The sequence below is a fragment of the Hippocampus guttulatus genome, chromosome 17, assembly GCF_054856545.1.
Source record: "Hippocampus guttulatus isolate MCC_2025c chromosome 17, RoL_Hgut_1.0, whole genome shotgun sequence".
NCBI classification, from domain to species: domain Eukaryota; kingdom Metazoa; phylum Chordata; class Actinopteri; order Syngnathiformes; family Syngnathidae; genus Hippocampus; species Hippocampus guttulatus.
The window spans coordinates 12,353,151-12,375,491 of NC_141277.1; the positions used below are offsets into that span (position 1 = coordinate 12,353,151).

General features: G+C 40.4%; 1 protein-coding gene across 3 annotated transcripts; it reads left to right on the top strand.

The window, feature by feature from the left end:
* Positions 1-422: 422 nt before the first annotated feature.
* tpm2 (tropomyosin 2 (beta)) lies at positions 423-17,664 on the top strand. 3 transcript variants are annotated; one of them, XM_086135947.1, is made up of 9 exons: positions 425-671; positions 4,028-4,153; positions 7,612-7,745; positions 8,572-8,689; positions 9,037-9,107; positions 10,662-10,737; positions 12,620-12,682; positions 12,802-12,871; positions 17,345-17,664. In XM_086135947.1, the coding sequence occupies exons 1-9, from the start codon at positions 558-560 to the stop codon at positions 17,425-17,427; spliced, it is 855 nt and encodes a 284-aa protein (XP_085992073.1). In that variant the 5' UTR covers positions 425-557; the 3' UTR covers positions 17,428-17,664. The 3 variants fall into 3 exon arrangements, with proteins under 3 accessions (XP_085992074.1, XP_085992073.1, XP_085992072.1); XM_086135946.1 differs by lacking the exon at positions 17,345-17,664 and adding an exon at positions 14,028-14,408 and having other exon boundaries at positions 426-671; XM_086135948.1 differs by lacking the exons at positions 10,662-10,737; positions 12,620-12,682; positions 12,802-12,871; positions 17,345-17,664 and adding an exon at positions 10,144-10,357 and having other exon boundaries at positions 423-671.
* Positions 17,665-22,341: the final 4,677 nt, after the last annotated feature.

Here is a 22,341-nt window from a genome sequence, read left to right on the forward strand (position 1 = left end):
TTCAAGTCCATCCGAGTACTATTTCATACGATATATCTCAAAGCTGAGCTGCTACTCTAACCCAAATTATATATGTACATTAAAGGTGGACTTGACTTGACTTGACTTGTAAGAATATCCACATATAATTTGGTGGAATTGGAAAATTCAAACTTGAACTTGCATTCATATTTGTTAACTAGCTAACTAAATAGAATGTTTGATTAGCATACAAAAATTCATTCAGTCTTATTACTTTCTGTAAGATGTTCATTCTTTCTCATGTTGGTGCAGACATGTGAAATGATACTCATAATTGGAGAAAAATAAAATCCTGTGGCCCGAGGCAGACTAGACAGGATCCAGCGTCACGTGCATCAAATGGACATCTGTCACTGCCTAAATATGGGCAAGGTCCACAGGCGGCCCTACAGTGGAAAAAGTGTGGGGGGCTCACTCAGTTGGATTTCCATCTTCAAGATTTCCACCTCGCGGACTCTCCTGTCCTCGCTTGTTCCCATCACGCCGCACTGAGTTCGTTTCTGTTCGACTAACCGCGCCACACAACCGGAGGAAACATGGAGGCCATCAAGAAGAAAATGCAGATGCTGAAGCTGGACAAGGAGAACGCCATAGACCGGGCAGAGCAGGCCGAGGGGGACAAAAAAGGAGCAGAGGACAAATGCAAACAGGTGATGATCCCGCTATCCTATTCCTCACTCAAGCCCTTTCATGAAAGTCACATACACTTTATATCCAGTTTTTGTTTTTTTTTGCCTCACTCGGGTGATTACAGTTTTCATTTCGGTTTCTACGGGCAATTTTAGAAACAATGCATTTTGTGCTGACAAAGCTATAAGAAGCAAAGTGGATGGAATAAAGAAAGTGGATGAATTGTGACGGTGGAGGATTGATGTTCATTCGCCATCGTTTGCTTTCGAATGAAGTGAACTGAATACTTAGCGTAAAGTGCAATGTGAAACAAGCAATACTGTATGTATCGTTTGGATACTGGAAGTGCTCAAGGACAATGTGACACCGTGGGGAAAAAGTCCAAACAATCTGACAGAGCTCTGTAAATATTATTTCCACGCCAAGTCCTCGAATTCTCAGTAAATGCATTACTTAGAAAATAAAGTCAATGTATAGCTGCCCTCACATGTATTGTGAATAAGCTTGAGACTGAACCATTAAATACGTTGTTGTTTGAAATGCTAATGCTTGCGAGCCTGTGTTGTTGTGTTTACGGTAATGAGTAACAGTAATAAGCTCCTAATTATGCTATACAGCCAACAGCCTTTCATTGCATATATTTAACGCTTTCATGCGCATAATGATAACCTGTAACCGGATAACACGATAAGTTGTCCACTGAAGTAACCGTTGTCCCTGAAAGGGTTCAAATGCATGAGAACTGAATTATTTTTCCACAGCACATTTGCCCACTTTTGGTCATCGTGTTTTATTAATGTGGATGAGCCGCTCTCTGCCATTTGTAGCCGGATGGTGTAACAAAAAGAATTGCGTGCTGAGCTACAAATAGACATCAACGATTCCTCGGTGCAAACTTTTCACATAGCAATTGTCCTCCGAGGATCCCGGCACTTAGTGATCACAATCGCATAACAATCCTTCCTTGATGAAGGCATTTCTATTTATGTCCAGCCATTCATTTCAAGGTTTATCCGGCCAGGGTCATCACAGTTAGCTGGAGCCTAGTGTTTACTGTTGTCAGATAATTACATACCTGTCAACTTTTCGGAGCGCCAAACTGTATAAACTACCCAAAAAAATCCTTAGAAAGAGCAAAAAATCCTTAAAACATACCAAAGCATTTTATATGTCAAAATAACGGCAGAAAAAAACCCACGAAATTTTCAATGATATTTCTTGTAGATCTCCATAATACAATGTCTGGTTAATGTCTAATCGTCATTCTACTTCGTGGCAAATGTTCAGAATCCGTATGATTTGTGCGATACGGCCATATACGTAAGATTCACCACAAAATCCGTATGAACTATGGCTAAACCGTATGAGTTGACAGGTATGTAATTAACTCATGTGTTTTCGGAAACCTGAGTGAGAAAATGCAAACTTTGGGGCCTTAGTTGAGATTAAATCGAAATATTTGCTGCCTTCTATTCGTGTTTCTATCTGAAGACTCTAAGATTCTTTGAATTGTTGCTCTATGGCAGTGCTTCGCAAAGTGTGGTGCTAGTACCGCTCGTGGTAATCGGACTCATTCTCATGGTACTTCTCAAGTCCGGTGCAGTTGTATTTGAACTTTTTCGTAAAATGTTCCTACATTTAGGTGCAGTGTTAATTTACAAACTGCGTATAATGTTACAGTGACTTGAATAGTATCCTTTTTTTAAGAACACTTAGACCCGCTATGCTGCTGTATTTTAATGACGGCGTGCTCAGTATTATGTTAGGTGGCTTATTTGGTGTAAAAGGTTTGAGAACTACTTCTCGATGGAAACATTCTGAGAGTTTGGGGGTGGGTTTACAACAATGGCGGCCGCTGCAAGATCAGGATTGCAGGCTATTTGTGACTGGGCAGCCTTACATGGCGACAGGCTGCAAAAGACAAATGGAACGTCCTGGAGACATTCTAGTGGCGCCATCTTCCCCATTTACAATAAGTTCTCACGCTGTTGCAATTGGTCAATGCTTAAAGTTTGGAAGAAAAAAAATGAGTCCTAACCTTTTTTGAACTGTTAAAGCCGGAGTCAGGTCAAAGATTTTCTTTGGAATAATGTCTTATATGTGCACCCTCTACTCTGTATTAATATTGCGTTTGTGGAATGAGAATTAAGAAGACTAATCCATGGCTCACCTGTTTTGGTCACATGATATTCACAAGGGGCGGCAGTGGACACTTTGACGTCAATTTCGGTTGACAGCGGGCGGCAGTACTGCATAAAATGTCAGCCTCATTGATTGGCTGAAAACGGGTGGATTAGACTTCCTAATTCTTATTTGACAAACACAGTATTAATTGGAACACCGTGTTTATGAGCACACAGGAAATTGTTGTTGCAAAGAACATTTTTGACTCGACTTTCGCTTAACCAACACGAGAATTAAGCTAACCATTGCAAAAAGCCAATTTACCAATTATTGTAACTGGGAAAAACATATCGAAATACCTGTTTACAAATGTAGGGAGTGAGAATAAAAAGTTGTCCGAAAAATGAATACGCAAATTCAGCCATCCCACCTCCATCACCTTTCACATGACCGCCACGATATAAAAAAAAAAAAAAATCCTATTTAATTACTCCCTCCAAATCTTAAAGCATATTTGAAAGGTCTTGAAACACACTTTTGTAATAATACACAGAAAACACATTTAAACAATGTATTGAGAGAGAGTAAGAACAATGGGGAAAACAAAAATATTTTTTAGAGTATAAATAAAATCATGTTTTCTCCAAGCCATTACATTTTACATGTCATAAAACATATCAATAATCATGCCCAAAGGTGTATATTTAAAAAAGGAACCTCCAGCTGTCACATTCTGTAGGCCAAAAAAATCAGGATTGAAGACGACTTGACATTCAATCATTTTCATCCAAAACTACACTGAGCGAAAAGTACTCGCTGCTTTCGTTCTTTTAAAATTCACACCATGTCAAACTGAATAATGTGCCGCCATGTTGCGGTTGACTTGAATTACATCCAAAATAAATGTGAGGCATTATGAAAGAGTTACATCAACTATACAACAGAAAAAAAAAGAAAAGCGGGACCGGGGTTGCGAAACGTCTTTACTGTACAGATAAGTGAAAAATGGACTTCAGTAGAGGAAGGTATTTGTGCTTCATTACGTTCCCCCACTGGTGACCAACATATAAATAATGATTTAGCCACGTCACGCATCAAGTCATATAGTCTGTCATTCAAAACTGCTGTAGCATGAAAACAGTTGAAAATATCTTTCCATACTTTATTACAAAATGGCTCATCCCAGACTCCTGTTTTCTCTCTCATACTTCACACATTTACTTGACTCTAACGTGTGTGTTGTGTTCTGTAGCTGGAGGAGGAGCTGCTGGGTCTGCAGAAGAAGCTGAAAGGAGTGGAAGATGAACTCGACAAATACTCTGAATCATTGAAGGACGCTCAGGAGAAATTGGAACAGGCCGAGAAAAAAGCAACAGAAGTAAGTGGCGATGGGAAAGGAAAACCCACTTGATGCATCCCACTTTCGACGCACACTACCCCAAATGTCATATCAGAACCTCATGCACGAGTGATAATCATAGACCTTCAATTTGACCTTCAAGGGTACTCTATTAAAAAGCTTGTGGTAAATCAACCATCATTAGTTCCAGTGTAAAGTTGCTAACCCATAGCAGTCCCTCAGCAAACAGCTGCAGATTAACTGTTATTAAACCTGTCAGTATCAGGTTCTGCTGGCATCTCAAAATTTGCCAGCGACTTTGTCTATTTTAGCTAATGTCGGTGTGGTGCCACGAGTTTTTGATGAAAGCTTTCGATACACCTACATTGTCATACATGTATGGTGGAAATTGCGCAGCAGCCCAAGTTTAAAAAAAAAAACATAGTAATCTTTATTTTTTACAGTCAGCTGGGACAGGCTGCGGCATGCCCACCACCCTTGTGAGGATAATTGATGGGTAGATTTTAACATCCATCCATTATCCAAACTGCTTATCCCAATGGTGTCAAACTCATTTTTGTCGCTGGCCACTTTGTAGTTACATCTTCCCTCGGAAGGCCGTTATGACAGTGAAATCAAATAAATGTTTAAATGTCTCATTATATTACTTGTACGCAACAAATTGATATATTACTAGCTTTGAAATCAATTAAGTCAGCTATAATAGTTTGTCCAATTATTGTTCGAGTGTATATCAGGGTAACAAAAATATTGCAAAATCTTAATGTTATTTATTACACATGACAATTTGACATTTCAGTACAGATTTTAGCAAGGATCATGCAAGTTGACACACATGATTTGTTTCCGCGGACCACATAAAATGACATGGCAGGCCGGATCTGGCCCCCAGTCCTTGAGTTTGACACCTGGCTTCTCTTCTGACTTCGGACAGTAGGCGGGATACACCCTGAATTGGTTGCCAGCTAAATGCAACATTTTAACATCATTTTTCTAATAGTATTTGCTGTTTTGGTGACTGATTCTACATTGTTTGTGCATAATACTGGATGTGACTTCTTATGTTAAACAAGACCAAAGAGGTCTCTCCTACTTATCTAAATTGAGAGATTGTTGTTACTTGACCAGTTGTTAGTTGTTCTAAGTTAACTTTAAAAGGACTTCAGAGGACAACAGCTCCACTTACTTTCCTGTGATTGATACTTTTCTACTCTTGCTTATTGGGCTGGGTAATTATTCCAAATGTCTTCGTGATTTCGACATTGGCCTCTCACGATTGAAACAACAACAACAAAATCATTGTACATTTAAATAGAAGACATACTTATTTTTTAGAAACATTGCTGTGCTAATGCTAACAATGAATGCAAAATTAAAGTGAAGAGAAAATTAGCATTGAGTTCCGGGAGTGATATTCCTCCAAATAACGAAGATTCACGCAAAACGTACGTAATATGTACGGACAGGTAATACAACAATACTCAAACATATATATTCCTATATTAATAAAACAATTCAATTTTATTTTTCTACCCTTTTTATCTGCATCTAAGCGTCTACGCTCGTACCCCATACATGTACGGCACCACACTGCCCCAAAGAGGCAATTATGTGCACAGCAGGAACAACCAATATTTATTCTTATTCAGTGATGTTATTGCTATTATTGCTGCTTATTAAGATTTTACTTTGTTTTTATTTTTTTTCTTTCAAGTTATATTTAAAGATGAGTTTAAGTATCTGAATGAATTCTAGTTTTGAATCCATGATTTCAATAATTGATCAAACTTTTTTAAAAATTATTATTCCATAATTGAATGATTCATTGATTTTTCTCATTTGTTTTTGAGCAGGCCAGCACAAACACATGTAATTCTGAGAAATCAAACAACCGTGGGCTAAATTTATACACAAACAAAAAGAGAAAGGATAAAAAAAAAAAGAAATCAAACGTCATCATTAGCAATCGCTCTGCATGTGCTGGTCAAAAAAAGGAGTGGGAAGAAGAAAACGTACTGTATTATTATTATTATTATTATTATTGTGGTTAATAATAAGAAATCATTTAGCGTTCTTTTTGCATCATCCAAACTTATTTTGGACTGTTTCTGGCTTGATGATGAGTGCACCTTCACCGGCAGCCTGTTGACAACTGTTTTTTTTCTCTCCACCCTATTTGCATTTTGCTCGGACGTGGTGCTTGTATGGTCCAATTACTTCAGGCTCGGGGTAGGAATGACACATGAAATATGGCGGGCAAGGGGACGTAGCGAGGCAACGGTCCAAACCAATCAAGACAGATCTAAATATGCCTTTATGGAGAGTGATAACATGACACTGTTGCCACGGAAACGACACCATTACAACGCTGGGTCGAGTCCAAGCAGTATGGCGACTTTCATGTCAATCGACGCGGTGAGAAGAAAAATCCTAATGCTACAACAAGCCGCCTTTGAGGCGGAGGACCGAGCCGAGCTTCTGCTCCGAGAAGCGGACTTTGAGAGACAGGCGAGAAAGGGGGTAATCATGAAAACGAATACATGCGAATTGTTCTCACACCTCATGAAAGATGGGCTATAAGCACGTCACGCTCAGCTAAAATGTAAGCATCATGACGCTTCAAGTTTAACTACAGAATTTTGGCTTCTATTTTGCCGGAAGTGAACCCGGTATCTTTCACCACAGACATTATAAAATTATCTTTCATAAATCCCGCCCGGAGCAGTTTCAACCACGTGAGCAAGTTTGCCATATTTATGCCATATTTAATGTGGCAAATGTACCCACAAACTAATGCACGACAATGAATCATGAATCGACTTTCTGCAAAATAAACAACGTTTCTGCCTCTTTTTCTTCCGCATACAATCGTAAATATGGTTTTGAAAATTGATGATCATAGTTCTTTCATGTCAAATATCTATGTATCCGTATTTATTACCACAGTCATATCGTACGGCTATTGGTAGCTGGAAACACTCGTACAAGCAATAGAAAAACGCATGAAAGCGTCCGCAAATACTGTACACACATTCACTTATATATTTGTGAAAATACAGGCGTCAAAACAAAGAATATGTTGAATGATGAGTGTAAATATAGGGCATACAGTAGGTAAGGACCAAATTAACATAATTATGTAATCATTTTTCTGACATTTAAAATTTTCATGAGTAACAATGTACCTACCAGAGTCAGAGTTGGTACTCCAAGGCAATTTAGTTAAATGGGAAGGACTTATATTTTCCAGACTGTATGTGTCAACACTTTTGTATATGTTTCAGAGCATTTAAATTTATCCAACCAGCCGTCCGTCCATCCATTCATGTATTTTTCCAAAAACTTCCAGTTTTGTCTCATCCACCCAAAGGACATTTTCCCAGATTCCAAGTTTTACGGCCTGGTATTTTGGAAGATTAATTAATTTCTGGTAAAATAGTCAGAAGTATATCTATTTGTCTGTTTTTTCTCGGCAGGCTGAAGCCGAAGTGGCATCTCTAAACAGGCGTATCCAGCTGGTGGAAGAGGAGTTGGACCGAGCTCAGGAGAGACTTGCAACTGCTCTGCAGAAGTTAGAGGAAGCTGAGAAAGCAGCTGATGAGAGTGAAAGGTGAAATGCTCACTTATCAACATTTCTTACACCCTTTGCCAACCTGGGTTCTCCCCGAAGCTTGATATATTAAAACAAATAAAATGTCTTTACGGGCAGCACGGCGGTCGACTGGTTAGCACGTCGGTCTCACAGTGCAGAGGTTCAGAGTTCAATTTCAGTTCGAGCCTCCCTGTGTGGAGTTTGCATGTTGTCCCTGTGCCTGCGTGGGTTTTCTCTGGGTACTCCGGTTTCCACCCATATTCCAAACACATGCATGGCAGGTTATTAGAACACTCTAATTTGTCCCTTGGTGTAGGTGTGAGCAAGGATGGTGGTTTGTCTATGTGTGCCCTGCGATTGGCTGGCAACCAGTTCAGGGTGTATCCTGCCTTCTGCTCGAAGACAGCTGGGATAGGCTCCAGCACGCCCGCGATCCTTGTGAGGATAAGCGGACTAGAAAATGGATGGATGAATGAAAATGTACCTGCTGTACAAATGCACATGAAGTTTCTTTCCTGAATAATTCAGAGTTAATTAATGCTGAGTTGCATTCATATAAATAATAGAAGCAGTGACACAAAAATACGATCAATCAGTTCTGTGCAAAGGAATCGAAAGAGTTGATTTAAACTACTGGTCATCAATTTTGATTACCGGTACTTGAAATTGAAAGCGCAAAGATTATTCAAGCAATTATTCGAATAAACGTTGTAAAGTAATGGTCTCTCTCTCTCACTCACACACACACACACACACACTCGCTTGCTGTCTTTTAATTGCTAAATAATCATTTGCTTACATTATACACTTAAAAAAAACAATGTCTATTTTTGTCATCATAAAGAGGAATGAAGGTCATAGAGAACAGAGCAAGCAAGGATGAGGAGAAAATGGAGATCCAGGAGATGCAGCTAAAAGAGGCCAAACATATCGCTGAAGAAGCTGACCGCAAATATGAAGAGGTGAGATATTTACAATATTTGTCATATGCACTGTTTTCTAGATTTCAAGTATGTTGTGTCCGCACCTTCGGGAATGATACTAAGTTTATGATCTGAATTGATGACAAAACTGGAGGCAGGACTTGACACTGTTAACTCCTTAAACCTTTTAGGGACAGCGGTTACTACAGCGGACAGCTTGTTATGTTATCAAGTTACAGGGTGCATGAAAGGCATGAAACAGCAACTGTGGTTATTTTCATATTTCAAGCCAAAACAATACGTGCCAATACTTCATCTTAATTCTGTTTTTTTTTTGTTTGGAATCATTTTGTCACTCATCACATGTCTGCTGTACATGTCTGCAGGTCGCACGTAAACTTGTGATTCTTGAGGGCGATCTGGAGCGTTCAGAGGAGCGTGCTGAGGTGGCCGAAGCGTAAGTCAACACTTGTGCCTTGAAAAATGCAAACACTGACATGACTACCCTCATACATTATTCATGTTGTCATAGTAAGGCTCGTGCGATCACTGTAATGAACACATGGGACTATTGAAAGTGTAACAACATGTGGAAAAGCAATGAAGGGCTCTATTTTCGGAGACGTTGCGTCTGCGGCACAGCTCCTGATTTTCGTACAAGTGCAGGGCTAGCTGTGCGTGTTTGCCAATTGGGAGACTGGTCTGTACCCAGCTGGTCATTCCGGTGCAGTGAGAGTGTGTCCTTGGAGATGTACCTGGCGGAGTGACAATTTGGTGGCAAAAAGTGGATCTAAATGAACACCTGCTCAAACCATCTCTAAATTCTTTTGCACAAGAGACTTTGGTGGTGATTTTGCGGCGCAGGCAGACACACACTGAGCACCATAACTCATTCTGTATACCAGATTGTCTGTTGCCACACCATGACTAAGAGCAGTGCTCTAACACATAGAGATATCTCCATCCAAACTCTGTATTGCCCCCCCGATGGAGCCACCTAAATTGGCAGGTACTTGAGTATAAACACTCCCACGGTGGTGCAGTCCTTCCACCGGTAGATCCGTCCGACTGCATTCGTCCACAAAATTACCAACACTGGTCTAACGCACAGTTGCGCCACCTGCCACACCGGATTTGTGCCGTTCACGAAAATAGGGCCCCAAATGAAGAACCCTTTTTTTTTTTTTTTTTAATAGTTACTGATGTGAAGTATTGAATTGCACGTTCATTTGTATCATTTCATGAACTGATTATTCACACGACCATTTCATGAGTAACATCATTGCATGCGCTGTGCTGCAGCCTTTTACAGATGTGTGAGTCACATGTTGCAAGCAATAACACACAGGACACGGAGACGAGAACGTTTATTTGTGCTTCCCTGTGTATTTCTACAAAATGCATGCCTCAATACACCACCACCACCTTTCTGGGATGTTTTGCTTCCCCTCACCCTCAAACCAAACCACCTGGCTATGGACTAAGCCCTGCAGTCGAGTGAGGGAGCTGGAGGAGGAGTTTGGGTTAATGGACCAGAATTTGAAATCCATGATGTGCGGAGAGGAAGAGGTATTTATTGTGCTACCTCTGCCATGGGTTCATCCTGACCCGTTGCCCGCTGCTCCTAAAACCTGCCATCTTAACACTTTGTTCTCATTTCTCCGTCTAACCTGCGCGCATGATCACATCTGAAATTTTCATTCGTCGTTTAAGAAGTCTGGGTGGTTTTATTAGAGAAAGATATGTACGACATTGAATTAATGTCATTTAATTCATTATAGATATATATGTGCAAAAGGCAAAATATTTATAAATTTGTTCCCATTTGTAATTAGTAGCCCCTGAGTTTTTAAACAACCTAACTGAGTTTTTCATTCTCCTCTGAATTAAGGCAGACATAAAATTGGAAGCAGGTTGTTGAGTGGTCATTTGAATAGTTTGGATCAGTCTCAGTTTTCCTTCACTCTCCTACTTTTCCTCTCTTGTTTTTCCTCTCACCGTCATTGCTCAGTAAATCAGGTGATCTTGAGGAAGAATTAAAAAATGTCACCAACAACTTGAAGTCACTGGAGGCTCAGGCTGAAAAGGTACCGAATGTTCTTGCAATGCATTTATTGATCGAAATACTAAAATTAGGCTGAACGATTTTGACAAATAAAACCCAATTGCATTTTTTTCCCCTCTTTGTATTGTTACTGCAGTTTAATATGTGATTATTTTTCTCAAAGTCCTCTTCTTATGTGTTTTTTTTTTTAACAAACACAAACAAAAGCTATTCAATCACATCTTTAATTCCACTGCTGGTCATACCACGTTTCAATTATTTCCATTTCCACTATTTTTATTTCAAATTTGAATACTATGTAAAAACTCCCTAAGTTCGAAAGAGCAAATTTTCACCTATGTCTCTTTGGGAGACTTTACAGTATGTATGTGGGAGGTGGGGTGGGTGATGCTGGAGGGGGTAATCACGTGATTAATCATACACTCTCCCCCACAAGTAGTGGAACAGTGATGTGAGGCTCCTTTTCGTTTTGCTGTACACTGAAAACAACTGTGTTTGACATCAAAATATGAGTTGTAAGATCAATGGTTCAGTTTTATTTCCAGGTAATGACAACAAAATCCCCAACTTCTTAGGTGAGCAAAAGTATTGAAAGAGATTTAAAATAGACGGAATGAGAATTTTTATTTTGTTGCACCAAGGCTGTGAGCCATTGAGTCACCAAATGCTCACATTCTTCTTTTCCAGGCCTTCGCTGTACCTTCTTTGAGTTGTTGAGTGTTTTAGTGGGTTACTCTCCATCTCATATTAGCATGGAGATAGGCAACTGGCAGCCTGCGGAAGTTCAAAACCGTTTCCTCTAATACAGTAGATCCTATGGAATCAATTATTCGTTTTTTCCCCCCAATATGTTTTTTCAATATTTATCTATTTTTGAGGAGCGGTGAGGTTTAAATCCTGTAAAAATGTATAGTGGAGGTTTATCTGCATTTTTAAAAAATGAATATTTCCGGCCCAGTCCCTCTCCATTGTATCATTTTGAGTTGTAATATCACCATTGTCCACTAGATGGCAGAAATGGCTTTGTTGCATTTGCACCGGGTCTTATACTGCCCAGTACGACAACCCGAATAGGCTTCGTAATTTTTTTGCGGATTTGGAATGACATGCAGAACAAACATACTGTAGTACCTGAATAACATGAACATTTTAGACATGGACACCTCTGATAAACCCGTTGTTTTGGGAGTATGTTTGGCTTATTGTCGTGCCGACTGAAGGATTTCCCAATCAGGTTAAATGCATCTGTTTTTAAATTGGCAGACAAAAAAAATAAAAATAAAAAATTGAGAGGAAAAGCTACGTTTCTATCATCTTCTCCCGCTGTTTAACATGTTCTACGTGTGAGGCGTTTCTTCCTTAATGATGGCACCAGTGGCTTGGTTCTTCGAGATATTCCAAATTTGCGATGGGCAACGTTTGTTTGTGGCTCAGGTTGATTGTCTCTTAGCATCACAGTTGCTTTTGATTCACCTGTAATCTGTAGTATGATTTCTATGTTCATTACACATCTACACGGCATACCATGTTTTTTGTTTTTTGAATAACCAATGTCGTAGGGGAACTCCCGGGCAACAAAACACACTTGTCAATCGCATATTCCAATACTTTTGCATTATGATGGCGGGGAATCAAACAAAAGGTGCCATCTTCTCTCTTGTTTCTCAGATCCATATATAACCTGGAAATAAAAGCTGTACAGTATTGACCTCCTATCTCAAAGTCATCTTTTGATATCAAATACGAAGGTCGAGGAGCAGCGATAAAATAATTGGCCTCCGGCATTGTACATAAAGGAGATAAAGAAGTCCTGTTTAGAGATTAATAAATTACTTTTGGCACCATTTCATGCATTCTTTTCATTGTAATCTTTAATAACAACACATATTTTTGTCGGATTTTAGTACTCACAGAAGGAGGACAAATACGAAGAGGAAATAAAACTTCTGACTGACAAACTTAAAGAGGTAAGATGCTTGATTCATGTTTGCCTAATTGTGTGATTCTCTTTCTGCTCACCACTATTCGTTTGAAGAATAATAATCATGTCAGACATTAGGAACATTAGTATTGGTGTGTTTTTCAGGCTGAGACCCGGGCAGAGTTTGCAGAGCGATCTGTGGCCAAGCTGGAGAAGACCATTGATGATCTGGAAGGTACTCAGTCATTCTTTGTCTCGATACTATCATCGATGCATCCACGAAATACCCCACGTAGAATAAATTGGCGGTAACAAAAACTAGTCAGGATCCCCCATTGCGTGATATTCATGTTCATAATGAGGTCTGGCTCAACTTTGAGGAGACACATCTATACTGAGACTTCATTAGTCTGTCAACAGCTTTTATAATTTTTTTCTATTTTTAATGACATTATCTTTTTAAAATGGTGACATAGCAAATCTGATCTTGATTTTGTGGGGTTTTCCAACTATCTTTTAATCAGTGGGCAACTGTCGGCTGCTGGTTTTGCTACGATTTGAAATTCCAATCTCCATCGCAACATTGCATTCTGTAAATATGTAACAGCCAATCAAATGTAGACAAGCGTTCATCCATCCATCCATTTTCCGAACCGCTTGATCCTCACTAGGGTCGCGGGGGGTGCTGGAGCCTATCCCAGCCGTCTTCGGGCAGTAGGCGGGGGACACCCTGAATCAGTTGCCAGCCAATCGCAGGGCACACAGAGACGAACAACGTTCATTTAAAAAAAAAAAGTTTCCTGGTTTTAAGCGTAAAGGTGGTTCTCACTGAGCAGCTAATACTTGCGAGTGGTTTTTCGTCAGGGTTCGTGAAAGGTTGCAAACACATTCGCCAGACGTTAGCAAACAGTTTTAAAGGACGCAAACTGTTTTTCGTGTCACCAAGAATATGTTAACGTGGTCAAAATGTAATTATATCTCAATAATATCTCATTTAATTCACGCCGAGTCCTGGAATGATGCGTGCTGCTATCGGTGAATCCTAAAAAAATGAAAAATCAAAAAATCTTGATGTGCCAACCCATTAATTTTGTCGGGAGATAAAAAAGACAATTTGTACTCACTCCACGGTTTTAGTTGATTCAATATTTGATTTGTTACATGCGGATACGAAACCCTGCAGACTGTCTGTACATCAATAGCATAGTGTGATGTGCTCAATGCATATGAATGTATTATGTCCGGATAAGTATGTTATCTCCCGATCGCAGTGGCTTCTTTGGTTATGGATCCATTTTTGCTAAATTTCTCTGTCCTGTCTGGCATTGTGTGTGTGTGTGTGTGTTTCTGTTTGTGTGTGTCTGTCTGCTTCTGTGTGTGTCCTCCTGCAGATGAAGTGTATGCTCAGAAGCTGAAGGGCAAGGCTCTCAGTGAGGAGCTGGATCTCGCCCTCAATGATATGACTACACTGTAGAAGCTGTCAATTCTTGTCCTTCCTGTTTCAACTCTTCTCTGTCCGCTTGCTGCTGTTTTACTACATTCTACTGTGGTATTATCAGCCGGGAATTTTGTTTTTTTTCGGGAAATGGAAGATTCACTTGTCATTGCGCTGCCAGGTCAGGCCCTGCAACGCGTTGGTCTCTTCAAAGTAGGTTACAGCTTCCCCAGTCAGTGCAAAGTGTTTTGCCGAGGTCACACCACTCATTTCCTCAGTTGAAATTGCAAAACACTTGCAACCCTGCATTGTAATAAATGTATTTCAAATCTCCTCATTCTCCGTGTCCCTCCGGTCTTTTTTCTTTTCCTTTCTTCTCTATCTTACAAAGCTCCCGGTCTGCATTTTTTTCCACCCAATATCTTGAAACAATGACTATGAAGTTTCTTAAACTAAACAGTAAACGCTTTTTCAAAAAGATGTTTCTGTTTTTCCTTCCTTGAAAACTTTGTTTCACATCTCACTATATCCTTTCCTCCTGTGTAAAACTTTTTTTGTTGGTGCCATGCATGACAACCTCCCTTTCCTCCTTATCTACAAAACCCAATTCCAATGAAGTTGGAACACTGCGTAACACATAAATTAAAACAGAACACGTTTTGCAATCCACCCCAACTTATATTCAAGTTCACACTGATCAAACGTGTGTGTGTGTGTGTGGGCAGGAGTATTCTCTCGTTTTGAATTTGATGCCTGTTGCAACACATCCAAATAAAAAGCATGAGACAGGGGCAACAAAAGACGAGGAAAGTTGAATGCTTAAAAAAACTGACTTGGACCATTCCACGGGTTATTTGGAAACAGCTGAGTGTTTGATTGGATATAGAGTGAGAATCCCCGAAATACTCAATGATCACACGCAAGAATGGGGCAAGGTTTTCCCATTTAGGATAAGATAAGAAAACCTTTATTCGTCTCGCAATGGAGAAATTCCCGATTCACAGCAGCAAAGTAATGAAAGGAAGAAGTAGAACAACAAAATATAGGAGCTGCTGGAAAGGCAGCCACTCTTGCGGCGCCATTTTGAAGTCAAAAACAAAAATAACACAACACAACACATAGGACACAGACAGTCGTGCAATCTTTACCACTTTTCTGCATACATTTTGTTGTCTGAAGCAGTTCTAGATGAAAGAGGAGAGCATCAAAGTGTCCTTTCACCAGTGGGTCAGAGACGTCATGCTGAAAATGTGCACACGTCTGCTACAAGCTCAGTTTTGAAAGCAAAAGCAAACACAAAGCTGTAGCGTCCATTGACGAAAAGAGATTCGTTCACTTCTCCTGTCCCACGTAATCCGCTTCAAACTCCAAGCCGCAACTCTCAGTTCCAAATCCGCATCGGCGCTCCGCACTAACGCTCCTTTCTTCTCATCGTCGGCTCCTCAAGCCTTACATCCATCCAGCCGCAGACCGTTCAACAGCACCGATCTGTCCGCTGAACAAAGCGGGGCTGTGAAAAATGCTGCCCCTTACAGGCGCAAGACACAAGCGCCCCGGGACTGTCCAGCAACGACAGTCAACTGCCGCCGACATTCCTCCCAGTCAAAAACAGTGCTGGTATACCCATGCTGTCGAGAAGGTGCAACCACCAAGCACAGAGTCTCCTCCTTGATGAATGTCGTGGCCAAACAATGCTGAAAAAAGTCCACATCAGGTCCACACGACGTAACAACAAACATAAAGTGACAAAACAAACACAAAAACAACAACAGAAAAAAGCAAGGCTCATGAGAGCACTTGCCGACGGCTGCCTACTCGGGCGCCATCTTGACTTCAAAGTTCAATTTGTGACCAACTGCTTGAGCAAACAGTTCAAGAACATTTCTCAATGTACAATTGTAAGCAAGTGAGGGATTTCACCATCCACAGTCCATAATATCATTGAAAGATTCAGAGAATCTGCATGTAAGAGCCAATGCCGAAAACCACCTTGAATATATCAACAACACCCAGAAACACCACCAGCTCCTCTGGGCCTGAGTTCATCTGAGATAGACCCACACAAAAAGGAGAAGTGTGCTGTGGTCTGACTAGTCCAGATCCTGGGTGCCATGTGCTTTTTGTCAAAGAAGAAAAGGACAATCTGGAATGTTATTAAGTGTAAGTTCAAAAACTAGCATCTGTGATGCTATCAGGATGCGTTAGTGCCCATGGTAACATGCACATCTGTGAAGGCACTATTAAAGGTACATACAGGTTTTATTTATTTTTGCCATCCAATCAACATGATGCATGATGATGCCAAGCCACATTCTGCGCGTGTTCCTCGACTCCCGGATTTGTCACCCAATGACAATGTGTGTTGCATTATGAAGTGGACTGTTGAGCAACTGAAGTTGCCGAACAATTTACTCACCAATGGATGCAACAGTTGCATGTTTAATTTCAAACTTTTAGCAGACGTGAGTGACATGTCTGATCCATGTCTGATAAAGGAAACTTTTTGGAGTTGTGTAGTGAAAACACAGGTGGCAGGTGGATGACTCAGAGGGTAAAACTCCAAACACACTTGCGACATGGGGATTGGGGTTCAAATCCCAGTCAGAGTGAATGGTAACTTTCAGTTGGGTGCCAGGCATGACAAACTAAAGGAAACCAAGACCAAATCCAGACGGAAAAATTGCTTCTTCAGAGAAAATCTTTGCAAGGAATTTTTCTAGCTATCTGGCTAGCTATCTAGCTATCTACATAGTATTAAAGTATTAACCACAGCTATTCTGATAACCTGGTAAACAATTTCTTGGTAGCTTTAACTCATCGGTATAGGTAGTTTTTTTTTTTTTAATCCTTTGCTGGATTTCAATCTTAACCCAACATACTGGGTCAAATTCTCAACTCAATGCACTGGTTATAAATAACCCATCACTGGGTCAATCCCTCTTTGGCCCAACACTGGGTTAGCGATTTCACCCATTTGTACAAATGATCAACTTTTGTTAATTATGATCAGACTGATCAAATGAATAGTTTTAACTTGGATAAAGTTAACGTTTTTAACATTTGCAGTCTTCATAGAAAAATGTAATATTTCATCAAAGATCCAAAATGGAAGTATAACATTGAGGGCTCTGGACAAAACATGTATTTAAGACCACGTAATTGAATTGCCAAATGTGACTGCACACAATTTATCTCGTTTGGTATAGTATGTCACATGATGTAGTTCCAGAAATAATGTGTGCTTGGATGTGCATGTGTCTTTTTAACTTGCAGAAAAACTGGCCCATGCCAAAGAGGAAAACCTGGACATGCATCAGGTGTTGGACCAAACCCTTCTGGAACTCAACAATCTATAACAACAGTTTCCCAGTCACAACTCCCAGTACACACTCATGTGCATGCAAGGATTGTCAAGATGCAGATGGAAACCAATTGGAGGGATCATAAAATGTTGATTCCTAAAAATACATGTTTATGTGCTCAATAAAATGTAGCAGTTACGCACTTTTGAAGGTCAATTTAAAATAAAAATTATATTTCTATCTATTGTTTCACATGTACTTTGACATGTGTATATTACTCATTGGTATTTGCCCAACAACCAAACCTGTGAGACAATGCAATAATTAAAAAAGAAAAAAACGAATGATTTCTGTGTATGTCACCTTTTTAAACATGAAATAAGACAAATTACTGTATCACCACAGTTACACTGAAATTGTTTCTCTGTTTCATCCACATGGAAGTGGCATTTTGACAGCCCAGATATGATAACTTTTCAAACCAACTCCCAGATGACTATATTAGAAAACTTGACACGGTAGTCCCAGTTTGCCAACAACAACAATGTTGGATCACTATGTTAGAGGTTGTTTATGGCTTTCATTCCAAAGCAGAAGCTCTACCTCGTCCACAGTCCACACAAATATCGCCTTTCTTTTTGCATCACATTCGCCGCCATCGTGATGAAGCATGGGTTTCTTATTCTGTTCTTGGTAACTTCCCGTGACATCATTACAGCGCCTCTTCAGGCTTGGCATGAATACTACAGCATTTCAGCTACTTGCTGAGGACACTATATTTCTTGAAACAATTCCGTGTTTATGGGAAACTGTTTAAAAACTCAATTTCCATGTGGACATGGCTTTAGAGTCTTCAAATAACCTAGGATATGGACCGAGCTATGTGATATTTAATGGTGGTTGTATTAATCTATAACATTAGTATGAGTACACGAAACAGTTTAACACTTATTTTTTTGTAACTCTTTCAGGGACAGTGGTTACTACAGTGGACAGTTTATCATGTTATCGTGTTAGAGGGTGCATGAAAGGGTTAATATTGATGGAATATTTATGATTAAAATCACCAGAGCTGGTAAAAATAAAAAGATGAGCATGAGTTACGTCCATCCATCCATTTTCAACACCGCTTACCCTGAGTCATGGGGGTGCTGGAGCCGATCCCAGCTGACTTTGGGTGAAAGGCAGACTACATACACCCTGAAGTGGTCGCGAGTCAACTGCAAGGCACATACAGAGACGAACGACCATTCACATCCACATCCAGACTGTCACTGAGTGGGAACCGATCCCACGCCGCCCACACACATGTCAGGCGAGTGTACCACGACACAATCAGTGACAGCATTATTACATTATTACAGAGTTATTTTTGAGAAAATAAACTTCTCGAAATAAAATGCAAAACATTCGTAATACTGTATAAACTGGAAGCATGGTGGACCACATTCCCCTGACAATTCTGAGGCCTTCCTTATCAGTCATGAAAGTCCTCCGGATTTTACCGGAATTCCGGATTTTCAAATTTTCATGAAAATTCCTCCGGAAAATTGAGGGAAAACATTAGTCCGGATATTAGTTGACAACATTGAATGAACACGTGTTTGAGTTTGTTGTTTTGCTTTCACAAGCGTAGCCATGTTGAGGCACTAACACTGGGAACAGTAACACCCCTCCCCTTGAATTCTCATGGCCTCGCCATATCTCAGAGATTTTGAAATTTCGGCGAGAACGGAAGCCACAAAGGGTGCACGTGTGCATTACAAAAGGCAGATTAATCATTGAATGTCCAGTATTTGAATACCGTTTTGTGTAAACTAATTCATGCGTGATCGTCAAGGTACGGCCCCAGCGCAATGTTCAAACAGGTAGACAGGCAAGCTGACATGCGTGCAAAAGACGCGAGTGTTAGGAATACGTTCAAGTGGTCATGGCTTGAGGAAAAGGACTTGAACAGAGATTTTTTTTGTCCGGCGACATTAGAAAGGTCGACAAACCTGGTAAGTCAGTTAAAATCTCTCTCTCTCTCTCTAAATGTGTGTGTGTGTGTGTGTATATATATATATATATATATATATATATATATATATATATATATATATATATATATATATAATTCCTCGTCTCACCCCCCCCTCGGGTGGTGCCCGTCCCTCATTCAGCTCGGGTCCTCCACCAGAGGCCAGGAAGCTTGAGGGTTCTGCGCAGTATCCTTGCTGTTCCCAGCACTGCACATTTCTGGACTGAGATGTCCGATGTTGTTCCCGGTGATCTGTTGCAACCACTCATCTGGTTTGGGGGTCACTGCCCCGAGTGCTCCGACCACCACAGGCACGACTGTCGCCTTTATCTTTTTATATATATATGATTTAATAAATCATATATATATATATATATATATAGTATTTTCAAGAACTTTCAGGAAAATCCACTTTCATCTCTGCTTTATGGAGGTTGACATGTTCTCCCCATGCTTGTGTGTGTGTGTCTTTTTCTGAGGACTCAGCTCAATTCCTCCAACACCTGTTGTTGATAAGGTTTTGCAGATCCAACATAAAGACCCTCCTGACCTACAGTTGCCCAAGTCGGTTCAGCAGCTGTTCTGCAAAAGAGAGCTGCGACCTGCGGTTGATGGTGAAAGCAACAAAGTGGTCGCTTGGATGTTCACTTCCCACCCTCAGAGACACCTATATTGGCAGACTACTGCGGAAAGCCAGTGGAAACATTAATGACTCCTCCCAAACTGGACACTCATTTTCCTTTCCCATTCCCTCTGGAAAACACCACAGTATACCTGTATTTGAGCCTCGAACCACCAGGCTCAAAAACAGCTTCTACCACCAGGCTGTGAAATGCATCTACTTTGCTATCGTAAGAACTACGTCAGGGATGTCCAGCACCGGGCCTGGAGGGCCGCCATCCTGCCTGTTTTCCAGTTCTCCCGGCTGCAACACACCTGATTCAGATGATCAGCTCATCAGCCAGCTCTGAAGCAGCATTAGAACATTCCTGATTATTTGAATCAGGTGCGTTGCTCCTGGGAGAGCTGGAAAACAGGCAGGACAGCGGACCCTGAGGACCGAATTTGGCCCCCCCTGAACTACGTAATACTGACCACACCCCCACCGATCCCTTTACACATACAGTAAGTGCAATATAGTTAATAACGTGTGCAATATTGTCTGATTAAAAAAATAATAATCTGTGCAAGACCCAAAAGTAAATAACCACACAACTACCATATGATAATATGGTATTATGGACATTCTCACAAATGTTAATAACTATGTTCGAACAGTAAGTGTGTCTTTTTACGAGTTGCATGCTTTGATTTTATACTTAAAGACTGTAAAACGAGATGCCGGACTGATTTCACTCATTTTTGTGACAATGAAGTTCCATTCTATTCTATACTGTTACGTCTGTCTGTTTGGTTTGTTTTCAGACGCAGCTGGAGTGAAGGGTGTTTCCCTCCAGAAGGTGCACCTGTTCAGCATTTACCAATCAAGACTGCCATGTATTTAAGGACTGCCAAACTGCCGAGTCTCTAGTTGGATTATTGACCTTGCTTGCTGGACTGCTTCAAGTGTTGTTTTCTAGACTTCTTGATACTCTCCATAGTTGGTCTAATTATTCATAGATTCTGGTTTGCACTTTAATTTTTTCTTATTACTTTTTGATCTTTGGCTTCGCGTTATTGGCTTCTTGACATTTCTTTTTTTTATTATTGGTGTTCAAGTGTTGTTTTCTAGACTTCTTGATACTCTCCATAGTTGGTCTAATTATTCATAGATTCTGGTTTGCACTTTAATTTTTTCTTATTACTTTTTGATCTTTGGCTTCGCGTTATTGGCTTCTTGACATTTCTTTTTTTTATTATTGGTGTTCAAGTGTTGTTTTCTAGACTTCTTGATACTCTCCATAGTTGGTCTAATTATTCATAGATTCTGGTTTGCACTTTAATTTTTTCTTATTACTTTTTGATCTTTGGCTTCGCGTTATTGGCTTCTTGACATTTCTTTTTTTTATTATTGGTGTTCCACAGTACCTTGCCTTGTCCAAGCACTTTTGTTTATGCATTGTTTCTCCTGTAATTTGGTGGTGCACGTTTCTGTAAATAAATATTTTTGTTATCGCACTTTGTCTGAGCCTGCATTTCTGGAATCCAAAAACATTCGGTTCAGTCCAGAACCTGACATATTCTCTTCAATTGTGCTCCATCTTCTTACCACATTCCAAAAACATGCATGTGACTGTGAGATTAATTGGAGACTCTAAATTGTCCGTTGGCGTGACAGTGAATATTTTGTTGTTTAATTTTCTTCACGATTGGCTGACAGCCAATTTCAGGGTGTTCCCCGCCTCTTGCCCATAGGGTTTATCTTCGAATACACAATTCTCCACTTAAAAAACAAAACAAAACATTGTCTTAATATCATAAAGAATATCACAAAGCAATAATATTTTATTCATGAAATCATTTTTACACGCATTTTAACTTTATGGATAATTTTTTTTGCGGACGTTGTATCGGTCTGTCGTGGTAAAGAAGGAGCTGAGCCAAAGGGCGAAGCTCTCAATTTACCAGTCGATCTACGTTCCAACCCTCATCTATGGTCACGAGCTATGGGTCGTGACCGAAAGAACGAGATCCCAGATACAAGCGGCCGAAATGAGTTTTCTCCGCAGGGTGTCCGGGCTCTCCCTTAGAGATAAGGTGAGAAGCTCGGTCGTGCGGGAAGGGCTCAGAGTCGAGCCGCTTCTCCTCCACATCGAGAGGAGCCAGATGGGTGGCTTGGGCATCTGATTCGGATGCCTCCTGAACGCCTCCCTGGTGAGGTGTTCCGGGCATGTCCCACCGGGAGAAGACCCGTAGGAAGACCCAGGGCACACTGGAGAGACTGTCACCCAGCTGGCCTAGGAACGCCTTGGGATCCACCGGGGAGAGCTGGAAGAAGTAGCTCGGGA

Coding starts and splice junctions, on each gene's coding strand:
- tpm2 (XM_086135947.1), top strand. CDS start 558: ATGGAGGCCATCAAGAAGAAAATGCAGATGCTGAAGCTGGACAAGGAG. Junction 672..4,027: donor CAGAGGACAAATGCAAACAG/GTGATGATCCCG, acceptor TGTGTTCTGTAG/CTGGAGGAGGAGCTGCTGGG. Junction 9,108..10,661: donor CGTGCTGAGGTGGCCGAAGC/GTAAGTCAACAC, acceptor GTCATTGCTCAG/TAAATCAGGTGATCTTGAGG.